Source organism: Trachinotus anak, unplaced genomic scaffold, assembly GCF_046630095.1.
Source record: "Trachinotus anak isolate AG129_WGS33_773 ecotype Australia unplaced genomic scaffold, CSIRO_AGI_Tana_v1 ptg000019l, whole genome shotgun sequence".
In the NCBI taxonomy this organism is placed as follows: domain Eukaryota; kingdom Metazoa; phylum Chordata; class Actinopteri; order Carangiformes; family Carangidae; genus Trachinotus; species Trachinotus anak.
In genome coordinates this window covers 6875958-6897147 of record NW_027273870.1, presented here as the reverse complement: position 1 = coordinate 6897147, position 21190 = coordinate 6875958, and the positions used below count along the sequence as shown (strand labels likewise).

The following is a 21190-nucleotide window of genomic DNA, read 5'->3' as shown; positions in this document are numbered from 1 at the left end:
ACAAGTACTGTGTAGATTTCACATTTACTCTCTCAGACTACTCAGTAATTGGTTTGCTAATTACTTGGTGGTTTAGGAATTAAATCGTCCATCCACCCAAATTAGAAAAAGATTTTCTTACTTACATAGGTAGTTTTGGTTAAACCTGTCCAGGCTTAGAGATATCCAGAGATTTTTGACATCAGAGATGTCCAATGGACCCAGTGAACTTTGGGTTTACTAAAGGAGTAGTCCCTATAAAACTTTACAATGCTCTAAAAGTTTTTTTATTATTTGGGCGAACTGGCCGTTAAAAGATTACTCACTTCATTCATTCTAGATCACGGGTTATATTAAGTTCAAATGTAATGCAATGTGAACGTCAAGCCTATACACAGCTGTCGGGGCTGTGAGTGTCGACATACTGCTGTCTAAACATTACTATCAGTAAGACAGTGAAATCTGCAACATCACCAGCTGCTGCAAGTTACTGACACTGATTACCAAATCGCTTGTTACAGTATGAACTGTTATAATCTCCATGGAAACAGATCTATCAGAGATCTATTCAACTGGAGATAGGACAGAAGTCTATAAGATGCCATTAGGAAGGGAGCCTATCCTATGGCCAGGTACTTAAGTCCCTATACAGTATCAGAGCACACCACAGTGCCACAGGGGTACTGTTCATGTTCCTGTTTTCATCTGTTGAGACATACTATTGTTTTCTGGAACGTACAGTACGTTACACTGAGGATACAAGCACATAGCACTATATTGGATTATCACACTTTAGAAAGACCTCCCTATTTATTGTTAAAACATCAGGACAGTTGCATCTGTCATTCACTTGTGGAATTTCCTGACCCTGACCTGACCTGAATAATCAAGCATTTCTGTTGACACTCTTTTCTGGTGTTGCTAATGCCTGTTTCAGGTATTAGAATATATGATCTCTGTTACAGATATATCTTCAGTTTCAGAGATATCTGACAACATGTTTACACTCTATTTTCACACTAAAAAATATGCTAAAAGGATTTTTGATAATGCCATAATATCAAGACTTTTGTGTGCCTTGGACTTCTTACAGGGTAGACACCACAAGCCAAAAAGTACCTTTTGCAAGGAACCTAATATGCACACCTTTTTTATATCAGTGTCGGCGACAGCTCGGGCCAGAGGGTTGTCTGCCTGCCTGTCCAGTTCTCCATATCTCAGTAACGGCTTGAGGGAATTTCTTTAAATTTGGCACAGACATTCACTTGGACGGATGGAAGTATGAACTGATTAGATTTTAGTGGTCAAAGGTCAAAGTTCACTGTGACCTCACAAAGCACGGCTACAGTGTAACTATTTGTTTCCCTGTTGAATCGTATCAGCGTACTGTGTAATCACGGAGAAGTGATTTATCTTCATCAAGGGTTCAGTTAAACAATACGATATATGATCTTAAGCAACAGGTCTGAAACAGTCTGCGCTCAGTTCTGCTGATACATCGAAAAGGTTATCACTGATTAAGAATGCCACTCAGATTTGATTAAATAAATGTAGGCCACCATTAGGCCTACTATTTTATCTTGAATATTGCCGATATGTACAGGTTTGGAAAAACATGAACTATGTATGACAAAATGTAACAAAATCACACAAGAAATCCAAAGCAGTAAATCCTAAACACACACATTCACATCAGCTTCAGTGTGAAACTTGAAAACCCAAGATGAAAGCGACAACTGTTGGGTTTCAAATGTCTTTTTATATTTCAGTAAAATCTACTTGAATACACTTTGAAACAAGAGTACAACAAAATAGAATATACTTCAAATGTTGAATATACAAACAGTTCAGTCTGAACACAAACATCTTTATTTCTATTGTCCCTCTTTTTAGATTAAAAAAATGAAATGAAATGTAGGGCCAAAATGGCACAGACTGTTCTGGCAAACTGTTTTAAGGGGGAAGTAAAGTGACCTGGGATCCACAGTGGTTGAATATTTCTCACAGGTATTTTGCATAAACCTGTGATTTTCAATGCCTCTCTTTAATTAACTCTTAAAATAACAGCTTAATTACATTGGTGATCTCTGGATTCCTTTCCAGAGACATGGCGGCATGCACTGGCCCTTATTTAACATTCTTTGCATTTCCATGCAGCCAGACTGAAGGCTCATGAAGAGGAGAGCAAACAAAACAAAAAAAAAATAATAAAAGAATTGAGACATAGCCAAGATCATTTTGTCAAAAAAAATGTGAAAGTCAAACCGAGAGATTTTTCTAGAAGCTGGAAGACACACTGCAAGCAATCCGGTCACTGACCTACAAAATGTTACTGTTTCTCTATGTGAGCATTAACAGCCTGATAGACAGAGGAACTAATGATAAAACAAATATTAGATGCCCTAGTTTCAGTAATACTGTGCTTGGTACAAGGTATCAAAACACAAAAACAAATTTCAGCTTACTGTTCAGACAATATATGAAAAAAGAAAATTAAAATTAAAATCTAAGGCTGTTCTGTTAACTTTAGCTCCATAATCTGTATAGTAGAGATATATATAAATATGTACATACACAACCATTGTCTGTCTGATATCGTTCCTATTAGAGCTTCTTTCAGCTCCACTCTCTCTCTCTCTCTCTCTCTCTCTCTCTCATGTAGCACCACCCATACTTGATCTGCACAGTGATATAAGTAAAAAAAAAATAAGTTGCTGGTTTTAACATCCATAGAGGCAAAACTGGAAACAAATGCTGTCTACAAAAGAAGTTTTATTTCCCTCCCTTGTTTTTTTTTTTTCTTTTACAGTTCACATTTTGGTTGGTCTTAATTATTTGCCTCGTTTTGTAGTGTTTCAGGTTTTTTTTAAATATATACTTTCAATGTTTTTCCCGAATTTGAGTCAGTGATAGCAATGCATTTAGAAGGCAGAAATTGTAGTGATCAAGGTTGGTCCCTTTACCTTTCCCAACAACTCCCTTTAAAGTCTGTGTGTATTCCTATGTTGCAGGGTGCAGTTTGTGCTCCGAACACAACACTCAGAGGTTTCAGTGTGGTTGTGAGGGGAGACCGGCTTAGTTCAGTTTAAGTCCGAGGCAGCAACAGGGAAGATGCGAAGACAGGTTGAGGACTCAAAACAGACCTTCATGAGTCTTTAAAGTCTCTCAGACTGCTGCTGGTTATTACAGGAGTAAAAATGACTGAAGACATGTACAAACGAACCCTCTCTGGCAGAGAGGGAGAAGATGGGTACTGGTAAATGTGTGCATTTCAACACTCAGGCTCTTCTGTCTTTATTGGTACATCAGGCCTTTCCAGTTTGATAACGACCTCAGTGTCTACGGCCTCTGATTGGACGTTCTGGACAGTTTTGGGGTTTGCCTGGTTCTGTTGGACTGCCACTGGCACCTGCACAGCCTGGACCTGGACTCCCACAGCCTTCAGCTTCTCCACTGCAACTCCTGTGGTTGCTGGTGCTCCTATCACCAGCTCTGAGCCATTGATGACGCCACTGATGATGCGAGGCTGTGCTGTCACTGTCTGATTGGCTGTTGATACAGTTACCACCCCACTGCTGATGCTTCCCGGCTGTGACACCACCAGAGTTTGTTGTTGCGCCTGCGTCGGGACGGTGAGTCTCATCACTTGTGTTCCTGGGGAGACGCTGACAGGAGCTAGGGCCCGGACAGTGAGGGGACCCCCGAGGAGGCTGATGCCCGCTGCGGAAGCTCCGACGCTGGGCTTGTTTGTGCCCGTGGAGGTCTGGAGCTGACACTGAGCTAACTGGTGGGCTGGGATTGTGATGATCTTGGCAAGCTGGACAGTGATCTTGTCTCCGTTCTCTGCTGTGGCTGGGACCATTGTGGGGATAGTCTGGATCACAACCTATACAAAAAAAATGTTTTTTAAAGTTTGTCAAAGTTAAAAGAGACAGACTAAAAATTAAGGGTGTTGTTTTTCCAGTAACTGCTCTATGAGCCTGTATGGAGTTTAAATTTAAAATTTACTTTTTTAGACATTAACCCAACAGAATGCAATTTAATACCTGATTCAGGATCATACTGTCCAAAATATTAAAGTATGATGGAAAAACAGTAGGAATGATGATCAATATTGCACAATATATATGCAATATATAACAATAACTCCCTATGATATAATTAATCAATGTGACCTGGACCCATGAAGTGGGTGGATGAATTAGCCAAAAATGATTCATTCAAAGTAAATATGACACATATTGAGACACTGAGTTTCTTGGCTGCTGTAATTAGCAGTGGTACAGATACTGTGGAGTAATGTGCTGAAGTGTTTCAACATGTACAAACCTTCTGTTGTGAGTTGGTGTTACCAGCAGCACCACCGATAGCAGGAGAGTTGGTGAGGAGGGTGGTGTGGCCGGCTGCCCCCGCTGTTCCTGCCGGCTGCTGCACAGCAACTGTTGAGATCTTCTGACCCAATGGTGTTGTCATGACTACGGGCACCTGCATAGCCACCCGCACTGTCCTGCAGACGAGAGGTAAGAACGCACAGAGTCAAAAGTTAGTGCTTACTGTTGGGAGAAGTGCTAATATTTGCATTACTCATGTGAGACATGCTTAATCTCCAAACTGAAAGTCCTCATCCCTCTGCAGGAGTCTTACCTGGGCCCAGAGGCGCTAGGGATGAGGGCTGTGTGAGACTGCTGGGTCTGACTCTCATCTGGTGCTGTAGAAACCGTCACTATCCGTGGCACCCCTGCACCGCCTCCTGCCACTGTCTTGCTTCCAGCAGCAATAGGAGCCTGGACAACGTTGGCTCTGTTCCCGCCCCGCAGGATATTGGGCTTCTTGGGGGACGATAACTCAGTTGCCTGAAGCAGCATGTCCGATGGTGGCGGCACACGTTCATAGGATGCAGCAGTGTCTGAGCCCATCAGGTCGTCAGGGGCAGACATGTCTGCCTTGTCGTCGTCGATGATGACAATGTTTTTGGGCATCTCTTTGAACTGGTAAACCAGCCGCTGGCCCTCTACTTTGGCGAGGATGCCGCGCTGGTAGTAGTATCTGAGGAAACAGGATTATCAGAATTATCAGTTCAAAACTGTTGTGGAGGAGCCATAAACCAGCAGTTACTTCCAAGTTATTTCCAAGGTGCTGCTCTGCACTGTTAAAATCCTGATTTTTAGACTGTGCTGTGATTTTGGCTACGTTTAATTGTAAAATGATCACTCTGAGAGAAAGTTAGAAGTGACAGAATATCTTTTTTATTTTCTTCTCTCACACAAAGCACAGATGGAAAGTTGCTGAGGTTTCCCCCCCAAAAAAGTAGCTGGATTTGTCTGTAGGGGCTTTTTTGGGAAGAAAAAAAAGTCACTAAACGGCTCTGAAAAGTCGGTAAATCTAAAAACAAATGCACTAAGTGACCAATCGTGTGACTTGCTCACTCACTCAGTCATGTCTATAGATCTGGCCCCACTGGAGCGGTCCAACCACACAGACTACTCACCTGAGTGCCCGTCCCATGGTCTCATAGTTCATGTCTGGCTTGTTCTTGTGTTTGCCCCACAGCTTGGACACAGCCTTTGAGTCAACCAGTTTGAAGATGCCCTTCTCCCTCTGTGTCCACTTGATGTACCTGGGACAGGTGTTCTTGTCCTGGAGGAGGTCCAGCAAGAACTCCCACAGGTAGGTGGTACTCCCTGCTAGGAAATCACAGTAAATTTAGTGCATTGCTAAATTCAAATAAATCTTTATCAGAGTGTAACCCAATAAAAACAACAGTTCGCTCTAATGTATGCACCTACGTCAGTGACAGACAGTAACACCGCTACTATGGGATACCTTTTCCTTCTCTTGGTTTCTTCTTGATGCCAAGGTCTGGTGAGCCGTTGGAAATAGATGACTGATGTGTCTTTGGCTTCCGTCCAGCTACAAGAGGAAACATTTTAAAGAGAACTTCATCATTTTTTCAGGGCGAGAGACATTGATATAACTGATCAATAACACACAGCAGAGACCCAAAAGTTGACCACTAGATGGTGCTGTTGGATTATGTTGTTCAGTGTAATTAACAATATAACTTAAGGTTGTGGTTTGAGGTCTGCAGCCTGTCTTGTGAGGTAAGGTAAAATCTGAAAACTCACAGATGTTTCCCATTTTAAACTTTGCTTGAAACATTCAAAACATTTTCCAAAGCTTAACCCTCCTTCTGCCCACATATATGTGTATATATATATCCATATATATGGAGCTGATAGAAGGTCTACATCTGCATGAAATGAGGGCTTCATAGGCCTTTTCACAGCTTTGAAGTACTAGGGACTCAGTTTAAAGATTAATTCTGTGTTGGCAAAAAACACAATGTTTTTGTCTACCTTTTCTCTTCCTGACAGGCTCGTGGTCAGGTTCTGGTTCTGGATCCTCCAGCAGAGTGACCATCTCCTCATCTTCCTCCTCACAGCAGTCCTCTGTCGATATCTCCACCTCTGTCTCTGTAATCATGTCGGGACGCATGGCAGCGTGGAGGAAGTCTGGAGTTGCTACGCATGGTGGGATAAAAGATTCTGGAGGGAGGAGAGAAATGGGGAGGAGGGAAGAATTGCAATTTTGTTTGAAGCTAGAGTTTTGTTAAAAGTTTCATTGATGAATTCTGACTATCAGTATTAAAGCCCTTGTGGCTCCTTTTGCAAAAAGTTAAAATGTATATTTCATAAAGTTGGTCCTTACACCAGTTATACTGCACCAATTGAGTAACTAATGCTTATGGTTTTGTATAATTAATAAAGGTAAAGAAAACAGACACAAAAATTCCTCTGATTTTCTGTAACCTCCTCAAAACTATATTTTGAGCTTTAAATAGGCATTAAAGGGGGAATACAAAAAAATTATCAAACCACAGCAAAGATGACAAGGCAGCAAAACACCAAACACATTTTAATATTTCACCACACTCTACCCTAAAGATGACTGAAATAATAATATCTTATTTGTGAAACATAAGTGTTCTAAATTGTATAACTACTTATGTTTTCCTGTTGTGCTAGCCTGTGCATGTTACCTGGACTACGGTCCTCTCTGAGGCTGGACGGTGAATCCATGCGTAGCAAAGCCTCGGCTGCCTCAATGGTCTTGTCAGAGCAGTGGACACTGGTGCCATGGACAGACGCCTCCACTGAAACACACACGCGCGCACACACACACACAACAATTTCGCAAACGGTTTAGGGAAAATAAAGTTCCACTTACTTAATTAATCCCCACAGGGAAAACCTGACACTTCAGACTAGTCCATCTTGGTGCCAGATATCTAACGGCGTCTAAAAGGCACAATTTCTGCATTTACATATCAATTTTAATAATATACCAAAGAAGACACCAAACAAAACAAGAACAATACGTTTTTAATCTTTCACATTATTAACACAATGCTACAAACAACATGCAACTATATGGTGCCCCCTAGTGAAAACCCATTGTTTTTCAGACACTGATATGGCATTTTCAGTAGTCAACACATTCACTCTGATCCAGACACAGTATGACTTAATGTAAAGTTCAGCCTTCACAGTAGGAAATGTCTTTATTTTCTTGCCTCTTTTCATTTTTTGAACTACCTACTTAAACGTTTTTATACCCTGCACCTTTGCCTTTTGTCTGAAGCCGATACCAGAACTGTTTAAAAATGAGACTGACATGGTGAAATATTTACAGAGGTCAGGTAAAATCAACTACACCTACAGCTGCCCTCCAATTATCTGCATACGTGTAGTTAGAACCCTAAATGTTTTCATGGCTTACTGTCTCACACTTGGCAAGACAAGGTGCAAAAAGACATGTTGTTTGATACAAAAATGGAATTCAACCTGTTGTTAAAAAAAATGGTACGTGGGACCCTGAGAAGGAACCCAGGGCACCTGCTGCTGTTGTCAATCACTAGTGGGAAATACGAGATCCTGTTCCATCCTGCCCTGTCCATGTTTGGCTATCTCAACAAGGCTATGGGCAAGGCATAGGAGAGAGAAGTGGGCTATCTTTAGACTGTCTCACTCATTCAGGCCCTCAAACAAACAAACTGGACATGCTGGTAGCCATCCCAGCAGAGACCCTATAGCTGGCTGAGCTGTCCTTGCAACTAGGCAGCTGTGCTGTAATAAGACCACCAAAAGGTGTGAGGTCAGAGAGTTGCAGCTTGGCTTGACCTACATAAGCACGTATAGAAAGTCTGGCCATTTCTGTCAAGTCTGTCTAAATTGTTAGAACTGTGATTTATAATTAATTATTGAATGATAAAAAAAAATTACAAACATCAATACTTTTAATAAATCAACACTATTTAAGGGTAAAGTATTAGAATAGTTTTAGTTAAGAAAATGTCTATTATGAACATATATTACAATGTAAAGGCGCCAAGAATAGCAGCAAGTCCGACAAAAAGTAGTGCTGCCTCCCGATGACTTCCGTGTTTACACTCCTCATCCTTTCCCTCCAGTTCTCTTCGAAGAAGCTCACAAATCCCCTTGTCACTCAACAACCGCCTCACCTCCTATTGGCTCATTCTGAGATTAATAGCCCGCCCCCGGTGAAATCTGATTGGATTCTTGCTGACGTTTTAAAGGACCCCACACGCCATTGGACTAAAGGGCAAGTCACTCAAAGGCACGCCCCACCCCTCACATAAACAATGCTTCCGCCATCGAAATGGGACGAAATACTTTAAATAATACGATTAAACACAAGTGGAAACGAAGCGGTGTTTTCACGACCCATCGTGAATTCGCAGTAACAGTTAACACATGGATGAAATTACATAAAATGCGTATCTGTGGGTCAGTATGGTCGAAGGCTGAAGCCGCACTTGAAACAAGTACAAGGAAGAAAGCGAGTGAGCCAGGCCGTCCCACGCTTCAGTCACAGAGCACTACACGATAACGGAAACCATCCAATAGCCCAACCTTTGACACGGGAAACTGTGCTATGAGCTCACCATGGCTAAAAATCACAAAATACAACATTACACAATAATCTTTTGCAGCTAATGGACTATTATTCGGGGACAAGACTAATACTGCGGATTATTCCGACAAACGGAACAAACTAAAGCCAGCCACGGTTAAGTACTGAAACACACGTAAATCATAACACCAACAAAGGTGATATGTGACAGTGCGCTCGAGGTTTATGCTAATAAAAATAAACCCACATGTCCTTCCGACTCAGACAGCGTGGCAAAGACGTAGGAAAGACAACATCTTTACACTTCCTGGTTGTGCAGAGCCGATCTGCAAACCGTTATTCTACATCCCACTGCTGTGCGAAAAATCCGCTCCAACATGCAAAACACACTTCGTGCAGACAGCTGTCTAACTGTGCAGACTGGCAGGCCCTGTGAAGTTTTTCCCCTTTAAAACCGGGTTTTATAAACCGTGTAGCATCGCCATGCAGGTTGCTACCAAGGTGATCACTTCCTGATTGCCCTCCATTACTTCACTACACTCCTCAGCGGACTGAGGAGCAGTGGCCGACGTTAAAAACACAAGCCGCGGGTTAGCGTTAGCTCTGGTGTCGGGGTTATGACGATATAAAGTTACGTTACCGGCTCTGATGAGTAGATCGAGCTGGTTTGCGTGCCCCCCATGCTGTGAAGTCGCCATGTTTTCCCCTTGCTGCAGATTCACATTGACTTCTCACTGAATTGTATGGGAAGCTACTAGCTCAGATCATTCCGCCGCTAATGGGAAATCTCGATTTCAACGCGGCACGTTACAGCGACTGAAATGTATCCCTCCGCCGCCGACACAGGAAATCCTTCCTTCGCCCTCCCTCGCTTGCGTAGTGAGTACGTCAAATAAAGCTATACCATGATAACTGTCTTTTATAAACACACTGGACAAATTAATCTAATTCATAACACAATAAACCTGCAGTTTGAACTATGAAGAACTGCAAACAAGACAGTGCATCTAAAGGACTTCCTTTCAAAAGAATGAACAACACAAATGTTTTGAAAGGACTGATTACATTTGTTCGTTGCTCTGCTTCAACTATGGAGTAAGATTACTCCACAGCAAGTACTTTGCTGCCTTGCAACTTATTTTAACGGGGTTTTCATGCAAGCAAAATGCTCTCCTACAAATCAATAAATGTGTCAATCATAGTGTTTAATATTATCATTTCTATAATTGACATTTCTTCTTTACCTACTATGGACGGTAAAGTTTAAATGTTAATTAAAACATTATTGGTCAACTCTCATACTTAAGTGTTCAGAGTGCAAAATATTCCTAAGGTTTATAATATAAGGTCTGAGGCAACTAACGTGTTTGCTAAACATAAGTGTCACAAAACATGACATTACATTTTAGTTGAAAACTATGCAGTATTGTTTCCAAGTAATGTGCGGTACTAATGCGTAGTGGAAATGCTTTTAGTGCAGCATCTACAGAAGTTTAAAACTCTTTTTTCCCCCAATGTCGGCACCTGCTCTTTTGTTAGATGTCATTGTCCTTCTGTCTCTATGTAGTTAAACAGACACAAAAGAATGAATCATATGAAAAGACAATATTTATGCATTTAAAGAGGGTCATTTTGAGCACTCAAGTTCCTTCTCAACTAATGGTCACAATCCATGGTGGTGGGTATGCAGTACCATTACATTTTCTTTCTCCAAAAAAAAAAAAAAAAAAAAAAAAATCACTTCATACTTAAGCTTGAAACAGCATATTTTGCATTTAGAACCAGGGTTTAAATAAATACAAGTGATCCCTTCTTTGTCAAAATATCTGACATCCAAGCAGAATGTGCAAAATGGTCAAACCTATGTAGTGATGCAAAAACATGTAATTATCATTAATTCTAAATCCTGTTCGAAGATATTTCTACTTTTGATTATGTGCAAATGATGATGTAACCTAGGATGGTGTGAATGAATACAGCATCTATATGTTCAAAATTGTGTTGCATCTGTTTGACTGTTTTATACTTATGAACACTACACTGGATTGGACAATAGTCACTATTAAAAATGGATTAATAGATTATTACTGAGCTGATTACTAAAATGTTCATGAGGGAGTGACTGTCCAAAAATATCCACAAGGTGGCAGCACAAGGACACAGAGATCTGTAACCCTCTCCGCCTACTTTACCAGATTGTGTCACTGATGCTGGCAGCAGAATTGTGTGACACATATGCCCAATTTCAGCTCAACCACAATAAAGAAAAATCAACACTTTCTGATCTTGAATTAATGAATCCAACATGTGGACCTCGGATTTAGATTCATTCAATTAACAAAATGTTTAATGGTTCCTCTAGCCTCTAAAATAGACTTCACAACTTTTTCACTTAAAAATGCATGTCAGCCAAAGAAGCTTTGAAGTCAGGGGTGAGGAGATAGAGAAAGCAGATGTACTAATGAAATACAGGAGGAGACAGAGCAAAGCTAAAATAACAGATCAGTTATATTGGAAATAAAAGGTACAGCATAAAAGGTACAGCAACACCACAAAAACTGTACTTTAAAAAGATGCTGGGCAGTATAATATAATGAATGGGTTAATTTTGACTTGGTGGATTCAGTACCAGGACAAAGTCAGGGGAAAATTGATCACCATTTTTAGTTGATGTGCCAATCTCACTGATGGCTCTGTCATCTGAAAATATGTAAATGCATAAATCTTAACAACTGCGAAGCAAGTCAGGGCTCCTAATGATAAGCTCAAACCAACAGCTTGTTAGTTAAAGAAAAATCGGATTTGTTAATGTATCTAAAGTCCAGAACCAGTGTGTTGTTCCTGAACCACACAGCCCAAAAAATGCAATGCAATGCAACAGCAGGTGCATTTCTTTTCCCCAATAATATAAAATTTTAGTGACCTGATGAAAATGGGAATGATACTGGTGGTATCAGGATATATAAAAGAAACATGAGCTAAATTTCTCAGCATGTTGGGTAAAAGGCTCAATCAGGTTAGTTAAGAACCGTGCTTTCCTCTGGGCATTCTGGGTAGCATGGTGCCAGTGAAATGTTTTGCAACAGAGACTGTATGATAGTCATCTGGTGCACAACCGTAGAGCAGCAAAATGAAGATTAAGACGTTAACATTGAAACCCAATCTCTGATAAATACAGGCATATTTGTACCTCACCTGTATCCCCTTCAGTCTCCACCTCCTGCTCATCGCCCACTTCCTGCATCAGGTATGCCTCATCATCGTACACCAACACCTGGGCAGAGTAACTCTGCTCCTCGATCAGGCTGGCACCAGGTACCTCCTCCACTATGACTGCTGGGTAGTCCTCAGCCTCTCTGTCCTGTACCTCTTCATAGGCCTCCTCAGCTTCACACTCGCCCTCCACTTCTCCTTCCAGCTCCAGATCCACCTCACACTCTCCCTCCTGCTGGGGAAAGGAAGTGAGGAGCACAAGAGAGCAAATTAAATAAGAACAAATTAGGTCAGAAATGAGAAAAAAAGGCAGCGTTATTATGGTATTGTTTTCACCTTGTGACTCTGCTTGTATCTGTGTCCAACCCACCTGCTGGGGGTCCTCTTCTGCTGTGACATACTCCACCACTGTCCCACCAGTGTCGACCAGCACCACCGAGGTCATGATTCATGCTCCTTGAGGATCACACAGCCACCGATTCGCCACAGCTCCTGTCTGGTGGCCTCCACCTGTGTGGCGAACAATGGCCCCTGGAGAGATGAGGAACCACTTGATAAACAAAACTTACAGCAATAAGATAAGACCAGAGTTTGTCAAAGGTGAGTTGAACTGAAGTTGATCAAAACAGTGAATGCCCTGCCCTGTTACAGAGTTGCAGATGTGTAGCTGACATTGCACTTAAATCCTCCTGTGCAGAAAATTTCCCTGTGGGGATCAATCAAGGAATAATTTAACATTTTGGGAAAATTGTTACTGTTCAGACCTCAGAGAGCTAGTGATTCTCTCATTGAACTCTTGGCAAGAAAGCAAACAAGTGCATATCTCAAAATATCAAACTATTCCTTTAATGTATTATGAAGTCCGAATACTTTACTGTAAAAAAAAAAAAAAAAAGGACGTTACTGACGCACTGGCAAATCTTGACTCAATCTTGCTCACGCTTAACCTAACAATTCTTTACAAAATAAAAGTAATCTGATCAAAATGTCACTACACCTTCCTTTATCCGTCTCAACTGTATTCATTAAGGGCCCGAGATCTCTTGTATCTCTTTCATGTCTTCCCCTCTGACATCGGCCTGCAGGAAGTGCCTGTCTGCTATTACAGGAAGAAATGCACTGACAGGAAGCCAAGTCATTCCCTCAGAAACACGCACACAGTATCCAGTGGAAGACCTAGGCAGGGCGGACTGGACCCATGGCAACAGTTGCTAAGAACCACAGGCGTTCAGTTCCTGTTCTCTGCTGCTCTGTGTGGTGACAATAGGATATAAGACAAAGGAAAAGCTGGAGCACAAAGAGACAGGCAGATAAACACACACACAGCATGATACTGTTTTAACTGCTGCTCCACCTACTCTTGCTTACAGTTTTTAAAAGGTTTTCTTGGCCACTGATCTATCGGAATTTGATGAATTCTTTGAGTGGTAAGTATGCAGCTTTCAAAATGGAATGGAAAACAAAAACGCAACTTAAATTGTCAGTGAAGTTCGAACAAAATGATTGTTGAATGATCAAACAAGTGTCTGAAAGCCCCTCCACCCACATCTTTGCAACATCAGAAGTGACGGTTCACAAAAAAGGCAGTGTACGTGAGGCTGCATGAGCTGAGCTGATACTTGATACTACTGTATCAGAGTTTAGGGTAACGTTAGTGGTTCTGTCTTGCTCTTTATTGGACCTGGGGAAGTTTCCACCAACCCCATTTAAACTCCTTACCTAAAAACATTATGGTTTACCAAAGAAAAAACCCAAAGAAAAACACTGATCAGTCATCATCCTAGGAGCCCCTTTTCCTGTAGCATTAAAAGAGAAATAGACTCTTTGAAAATACACATATTATATAAAGCATAAATCCAACCTCTGTCTTGCCTGTCCAACTACCTTATCTAAGCCAAACAGGATCATGTTGAAGCCTGATCTTACATTATTCCTTATACTTTGTAGCACTAGGAGTAGCTGCCTCTACCCTACACTATATGAGCAATGCCACTTCTTTATTTCCATGTCTTCCACATTAATCATCTGTGAGGATGCCAATTTTTTTATCCTTTAGCATGATATCAGGCATGCAGCCATCAAGTACATGCTTGAGATCCTTTACAGGGCTTTTTGTTTTTAAAAACAAGTCAACAAACAGTCATGAAACAAAAAAAGTCAGCCAGAGGCAATGTTTTTAACAAACACATAGAACTGATATTAACTTAATTAGCTTGCTAGCTACAACTGATAAAATCTAAATATACCCCCATTTTCACTGCAAACTGCATATGTGCCATGCAGGAACTGAGAGCTTAAAAGGCGTATTGACAGTAACTAAAGGGGATAGGACTTAGAGCACTTCAAGCAGCAATTGTTCAGGTTTGTAGGGGTAACAGAGCTTGAATTTCTCCCTGCATAATCTCTTTTTTTCTAGTTTCACACAACTACTTCCATCACCTTTCATGTGGAAAACCAAATGCAACACCTTTAGTAAGAAGAGATTGTCTGAAAGTGTGCATCATTATTCTTATCAGCCCAATCCTCACATCTTGACGGCAGGCTCTTCATCTGGCCTCAAACAGCTTATAAACACTTTTGCCTTTGGATGTGCTCGGACAACACTTACTAATTCATTAGAAGCACATTGGGCCCATTATTTCTTAACAAAAACAGGATCCACAACAGAACAAACTCTATTCTCCTTTTTAACCACTGCACATCTCCCCACTTGTTCAGGTGCCCACCCTCTGCTTAAAGATAACCCTACACAAAAATTCTTTAAATTCTTCTCTAGGCACAAAGACAAGAAATAGGAATAACTCTTTCTCACTCACACTTCAATTTTTCGATGTAAAAGCTGTAACATATTTCAAAATACCCAGAGCACTATGTAAAATTCATGCATGATCCAGGGAATTTTTTAATTTTTTACATATCTACTGAAGCAGCCTGACCGTACAACGTCCTCTTACATGGCATGTATGAGCACATGCTCGGTTACTCTAACTGCTGTATAATGGATGAACCATGCTGTGCCAGTGTTCCCTCCGTTACTGAGACCAACATGGTTCCAGCTTAGATGGAAACCCTCTGCTCAATTATTCAAACACATAGAGCAGGCACTCATCTACAGACTTTTACATACTGTTTATGGATGGACATCGAGAGTCCCAGAAAATCAGAGCTGAACAGGTTGAAACTTTATGTTACAGAGTGTCTTTTCTGAAGTTAAATCGTAAAGACCACAGAGGAATAAAAAACTCTCTCTGACCTCTAATCCTTATCATCTCCTATTCTAACTTTTATTTGAATATTTTATGCTTCACCTGTTATTTCGCTCCAAGCTGTGCACAGAAAGGTGCATACACGTGCTGCACTATGTGCCGTTACTTTACTGTTAAACTGTCAGACGTTATTATGTAAGTTTATGGAAGAGTTGGAGATTGTGACACACTGGGTTTTTGTAATCTATCCAGCCCGTCTAACTCCTCTCATTAGAAAGCCAGTCAGGCAGAGAATGAGTGTCAAGGTGCAAAGTCCTGTATGTGATGGCTGTAATGTATGTTTTTCCTTGGTCAACAGACCCGCCTGGCATTAAAATGAAAGAAAAGATCAGTTTGGATCAGCACTCGCAAATCTTTCCACCTACTAAGAGAACTTCATCTAAGTGAACAAATGCAGTTCCTCCGACAATTGCATAATACAAGGTGCATTGTCACATGGAGTGTTTACTGCAGGGAGAGTTCTGAAATGGGTTGATCACACGCACATACACAGAAAGCAAACACACACACAAGATCTGTTACTGCTACAACAGGACTTGCAGGTTGCATTGATTCAAACAAGTATTACAGGACCTGCTGGACAACTGCGAACATGTGGCTGCCTTGCTGCTTCTCAGCTCAAAAATGAATGAGATCTTGCATTATTACCACCTCAACAAGCTACTTCATTTTGAATCTTCCGGCAGATACTTGTTATGTTACCAGCAAAGGAATTTATAATTTTACAGGTCAAAACACGACCTTTTTACACAGTTAGCTACTGGTAATGTTGGCATCATAGGAATTAGTATTCCTGCTACGGTAAAAAAGTAATTCTGGATAAAAGATACAGCTACATGTCTTAGCAATTAATGTCTTCATTTCACATTTAACTTTTGATTACCAGGGTGATAAGTAGCTTGATTCTATTACAAATGTTGTTCTGGTTCAAGTTGAGTCGGTGGCAGTTTCAAGACTTCACAAGATACAGCACAGTCATCCTGACGGGGCAACTGTCCCACCACGGCATCTAAGAGAATACATCAAAACAAGGAAAAAAGTACAAACTTGCCTTGTCACAGAAAAGTCGACGTGACTCATAACACAGGCTGGCATCTTTACTTGTCTGCTGTTTAAAAATCCACAAAGAGACAATGAGGAGAATTCAAAAATAAGTCAAGCTTTTTTGCCAAGGCAAGAGAAAGCAATACAACTTTTTTTCTGTATCTTTCTCTGTCTCTCTCTGTCAGCCTGACTCTCTCACACACCTCTTCTCTGTCTGACATCCATCCTTCCATCCAGCCGGCCATTCACCTCCTCTCCCTGCCTGCATGTTCGCTGTCTGCCTGTTCCCTGGGTGGAAGGAACCTCTCAGAGCGACTCAGCACTTCTCAGACCCTGCCCTGAGCACAGATCACATGACAGGGGTGGAACACACACACACACACACACACACACACACACACACACACACACACACACACACACACACACACACACACACACACACACACACACACACAGTCACATGATCTTTCAACAACAGAGCTTTTGTTCCAAGTAACTGGGGCTGCTGGTAAAGATACAACGCCCTGCCTTGTGCCCTGCCCTGCCCTCCACTAACACACACACACACACACACACACACACACACACACACACACACACACACACACACACTGATGAGACAACGAGCAAATACATCGCATGATTTACTTGATATCCAATCAGCCCATACAGCCGATAAATTTCAGTGTAACTCAATGTAGTCCTCAAGCTGTGTTATTTCTGTTGTGAGTCATTACCGTTCTACTGCTACTTTCTTATGAGTCATTGCTTTAGAGGGTTTCAGATATTTGCTTAAAAAAATGTTCTGGGGTCAAAATCAGCCCAGAACTTCTGAAGAAGTTGTTCTACAATAGAAATTACAGCATCAAGTATTTTGGTGGTAACATATTGAAGAAGAGTAGGTCACACCCACCATCATGAAGATAGCAGCAAACTGTACATTCAAGCATAGTGCAAAACATGGGTCAACAAGTAATCTATAACTAAATTAAATTAACTATCACATAACCAACTTTTGTCTATAGGATACTAGATTCTTTAGCTCTAAGTCAAAAGTTTGATAAAATTTTTATAACATGTAGATGGAAAAAATAATTCTTTGTCTTCTGATACTTTAAATAACATAAACATAGTTTTCCAGCCTCCATCTTAGTGTCAAATGGCTTCATGCAAATACAATACATGAACAAGCAAAGAAATTGTTTACACTGTAAACATTTTTCTCAATGAGGATATTCGCACATCCAGATATATTAGATGCAGGTGTATTGGAGAGAATGGCTTCAGTCTTGAAAGAAAGAAAATCACAATCTTGCAAATGCAGAATTAAACTTTGGTGGTGATATGACTTGCTATAACGATATGCAAAGAAATATAATAATAATATTGCAATTATTTTGGCAGATATTGCAATATTGCTATATGAGTCATGATTTCAGTTGGAATGGTCATTTTTGCCATTTCATATTCATTGAAAAAAAATATAAAAATGTTGATGTGATTTTTGTTGGGGCTTGTATGAAACAAGCATATTCCTCTATCTGGAAAATATGATTCTGTAGCACCACAATGCTTCATTTATGTTATGTATGTTGTGACACATACCATAGTGTAAAGACAACTTAAGTAGGAATTGCTATTTATTCCTACATTTTATTTTTTTAGATAGTAATCGAAAGATTCTATGGCATTCCTGTACCTGTTCGTGTGTTACAAAGGGTTTAAGCTGAACAATACTGAGAGCAACTATATCACACCCATACAGGGTTATTAGGATACAGCTGTCGCAATGGTATCAAATCAGCACATGGTATCAGTAATGGGAAGGAAAAAATGGTATCAGAACATCTCTAGCTTAAACATTAGAATTATTATAGACCTGATCGCCCTATTTAATTCAAAAACCCAACTGAAATCAGCCCGACGCAGCCTCGATTGCACAACTAAAGACAAAACATGAAAATGAGTTATACAGTAGGGATTTACAGAAAAGTGACAGTAAAATAAAAGTAATGATGTTAAGTTTAAAATAACCCTCAGCCTGAGTGCATCTTGGTCCACTGCAAACTTGAACATATACACTACAAGCTTCCCTTTGCAACATCAAAGCCCAGCCTTTGAGGTTTACTTCTATCAGCACTCACCCTCGTCTCCTGTAACCCATCATACAGCCATCTCCAAACCCTACACTGTCTGTATCTGGCCTCTCAAGATTAAGCTCCAACACAGAGCACTCAGGCACAAGTGTAGCCACCCAGCAGAAACCTTCAGACCCTAGTTCAACCGTTAGCTCAGAGTGCAGGATAAACTGGCTGAGCAAAAGGAAGGCTGGTCAATCATTTACAAGTACACGGCAGAGAAACTCCAACACAGTTCGCATTAGAAACAGCAGACCCAGGACTCTGGCCTCTCTACACTAAATAACACTACAATCAAAACTGATAATTCAAGCGGCCTGCAGACCTGTACCTGAAAAGAGAATACTGTGCTACACTAAGACATTAGAAAATGCTCACTGATAGTGTCTTCAAAGATAGCATCCACAGGTAGGTGGTGATTATATAGATAATTATTGGAGGAACTATTAAATGTTTTAATGTTCATCCATAAAACGCAAGTTGAAACTTTTATTTTGTGTCTTAAATGATTACTTGAACATTAAATTTTTTTCTTTTAAGAACTGAGTAATTAGAGTTGTTCTGATACCGATACTAGTATCGGAAATGCCTCCAATACTGCCTAAAATATTGTATTGGGTATTGGTGAGTACGCAGGTCCATGCTATGATCTGACACCACATAACTTATTACTAAACTTTATAGTTTCATAGTCAGACAAAATGGCAGTTTTCCTGGACGTCGATTCATCTTCACCACTCTAAAACAGTAGGCTTCACAAGAACTTGCACTGTGCAGCCACTTGCAACTACTGTTTTAGAGCAGCGAAGAAGAATGCACTTTGATACATGGTATAATGTTAGCCATTAGCAAAATGTCAGCAACTTGCAAGGCTTTAATTAGGTGGGGTGACACTAGTGTAGGAATTGTTTTTTTTATTTCTTCATAATTGACTGTCAAATCAGATAATAAAAGATATATTCTTTGGCATTCGTGTATCTGTTCATGTTTTACAAAGGGTTTAATCTGAGACATGGCATACAACAAGAGCAATCATGTCACATACAGGGTCAGTGGTATACAGCTGATTTTTTTTTTTATGCAATTGTATCAGATCAGTACTTGGTAGTGATACACAAGTTCAGGTATCAAAAATGTAATCTGAACATCTCTATGATTGATCATCTGAGAGATTATCAGTTAAAATACCCCAAAAAAATCTCCCTGAATGATGCTTCGCTTTCCAGACAAGACAGTGTTAATTTTAGGACACTTTGAGCTTAGTCTGATCCAGATAAACTAAATTACATGAATGTCAAAAAGTAGTATAGTGAGATAATTAAATCTTTATACCAGCTGTTGACTAGTCCAAATTCTCAACAAGCAATGAGAAACTAGAAAAAGCTACTAACATAGTCTTACCACGTTGACAGCATGCCACCAGCATCAATGGCCTACTTATCACCACCTGTTACTACATCATATTGCAGGCTAACAATACCATGCACTCACTTGCTATCCAACAAAGCCAATATAGTTTCAGTGTGTTGACACTAATCTTGTTTGCTTGTGGTTATACCTCTGACATAAAAAAAGCCAATGCAGTCAGATCCAAGACCAAAGTTGGTTTACGAACAGAGTCTCCTGCACAAAGTCACACGGCTGGCTGCCCGCCTGTTTGCCTTGATTACAAATCATCAAAGATCATCAAAGATCATAAAATACATCAGAAAGAGTATGTCAGTCATGCACAGTCGGTCTCAGGGCTGTTGCGATGGTACCTTTGCTCTTCACTGCAGCTAACCTTATCAATGAATTATTAGCCTGCTCTTTCTTTATGTACATACAGTTTTATGACAATAGTGTAACTAGTTGGCAGTGAAATTGAGTGCTACAAGACGCATTTCATGAATATGTAATTTTTGAGAACCCGTCGCACACAAGCGGCAGCTGAATAGAAAAAGAAACTGAATATTGACATTAACTTAGCTAACGTTAGCTAGCTGAGTTAGCGCAGTGACAAAAACATGCTGCCAGAGAAGAATCCCAACCAATCATGTGGCTAATGCTAGCTAATCAGGTCACTTCACTTACCTTGAAATCCTTCTTTTAGCTTCTTGCTGGTAACCAACTTAGTTTACAGGGAGCAGCCTGACGTTAGCTGACTGGCTAATGGGAGTTTGCTGTTTGTGTATGTGTGTGTGTGTGTGTGTGTGTGTGTGTGTGTATGTGTGTGTGTGTCATCCAATAACCTCTCCCCCTCAGGACGACTCTGCCCTGCTGTCGACTGTCAGGCGGAGGAGTCCCGCTGCTAATGGTAACGCTAGCTAACCTGACGTTAGCTCTCTGTATTCATAACAAGGAGCCCCGCAGCCTGCAGGCAGAGCAGCGTGAAGACCTCGGTGCTCCGGGTGTTTCATGTTGGATGAAAAGTTGATGGAGACGCCGTGGCGCGGCTGGTCCTCTCTGCTAATGGAGACTGACTCGGTTGTCAGTTTACTCCGTTTGTTCAGGCAAATTACACTTGTGACGTCACGACGTACAATAAACAATCAGGGCTCGCCAGTATAAACTCTTTCATTTCACTTTGTTTATTTTCTCTATTAAAAATTAACTCCAACTGATGTTGTATTC

The 21190-nt window shown here is 40.7% G+C and overlaps 1 protein-coding gene across 12 annotated transcripts; it reads right to left on the bottom strand.

Annotated features, from left to right (window-relative positions):
• Positions 1-1676: 1676 nt before the first annotated feature.
• On the bottom strand, positions 1677-21102 carry elf2b (E74-like factor 2b (ets domain transcription factor)). 12 transcript variants are annotated; one of them, XM_071505705.1, is made up of 12 exons: positions 20651-21051; positions 16640-16774; positions 16444-16500; positions 12497-12657; positions 12109-12361; positions 7019-7132; positions 6336-6524; positions 5803-5889; positions 5468-5660; positions 4624-5025; positions 4309-4486; positions 1677-3865 (listed from the first exon to the last, which is right to left on the bottom strand). In XM_071505705.1, exons 4-12 carry the CDS (start codon positions 12569-12571, stop codon positions 3251-3253), a joined length of 2106 nt encoding a protein of 701 aa, XP_071361806.1. In that variant the 5' UTR covers positions 12572-12657; positions 16444-16500; positions 16640-16774; positions 20651-21051; the 3' UTR covers positions 1677-3250. The 12 variants fall into 12 exon arrangements, with proteins under 12 accessions (XP_071361806.1, XP_071361807.1, XP_071361797.1 ...); XM_071505706.1 differs by having other exon boundaries at positions 12109-12358; XM_071505696.1 differs by having other exon boundaries at positions 5468-5663; positions 20651-21050.
• Between the last annotated feature and the right edge of the window lie 88 nt (positions 21103-21190).

Bases quoted from the DNA above. Each gene is read 5' to 3' on its own strand.
- elf2b (XM_071505698.1), bottom strand. From the start codon at position 12,571: ATGACCTCGGTGGTGCTGGTCGACACTGGTGGGACAGTGGTGGAGTAT. The intron at 5,890-6,335 runs GTAGACAAAAAC...TTCCTCTTGTAG, and splicing joins GCCTGTCAGGAAGAGAAAAG to CTGGACGGAAGCCAAAGACA. The intron at 3,866-4,308 runs GTTTGTACATGT...TTTTTTGTATAG, and splicing joins ACACCAACTCACAACAGAAG to GTTGTGATCCAGACTATCCC.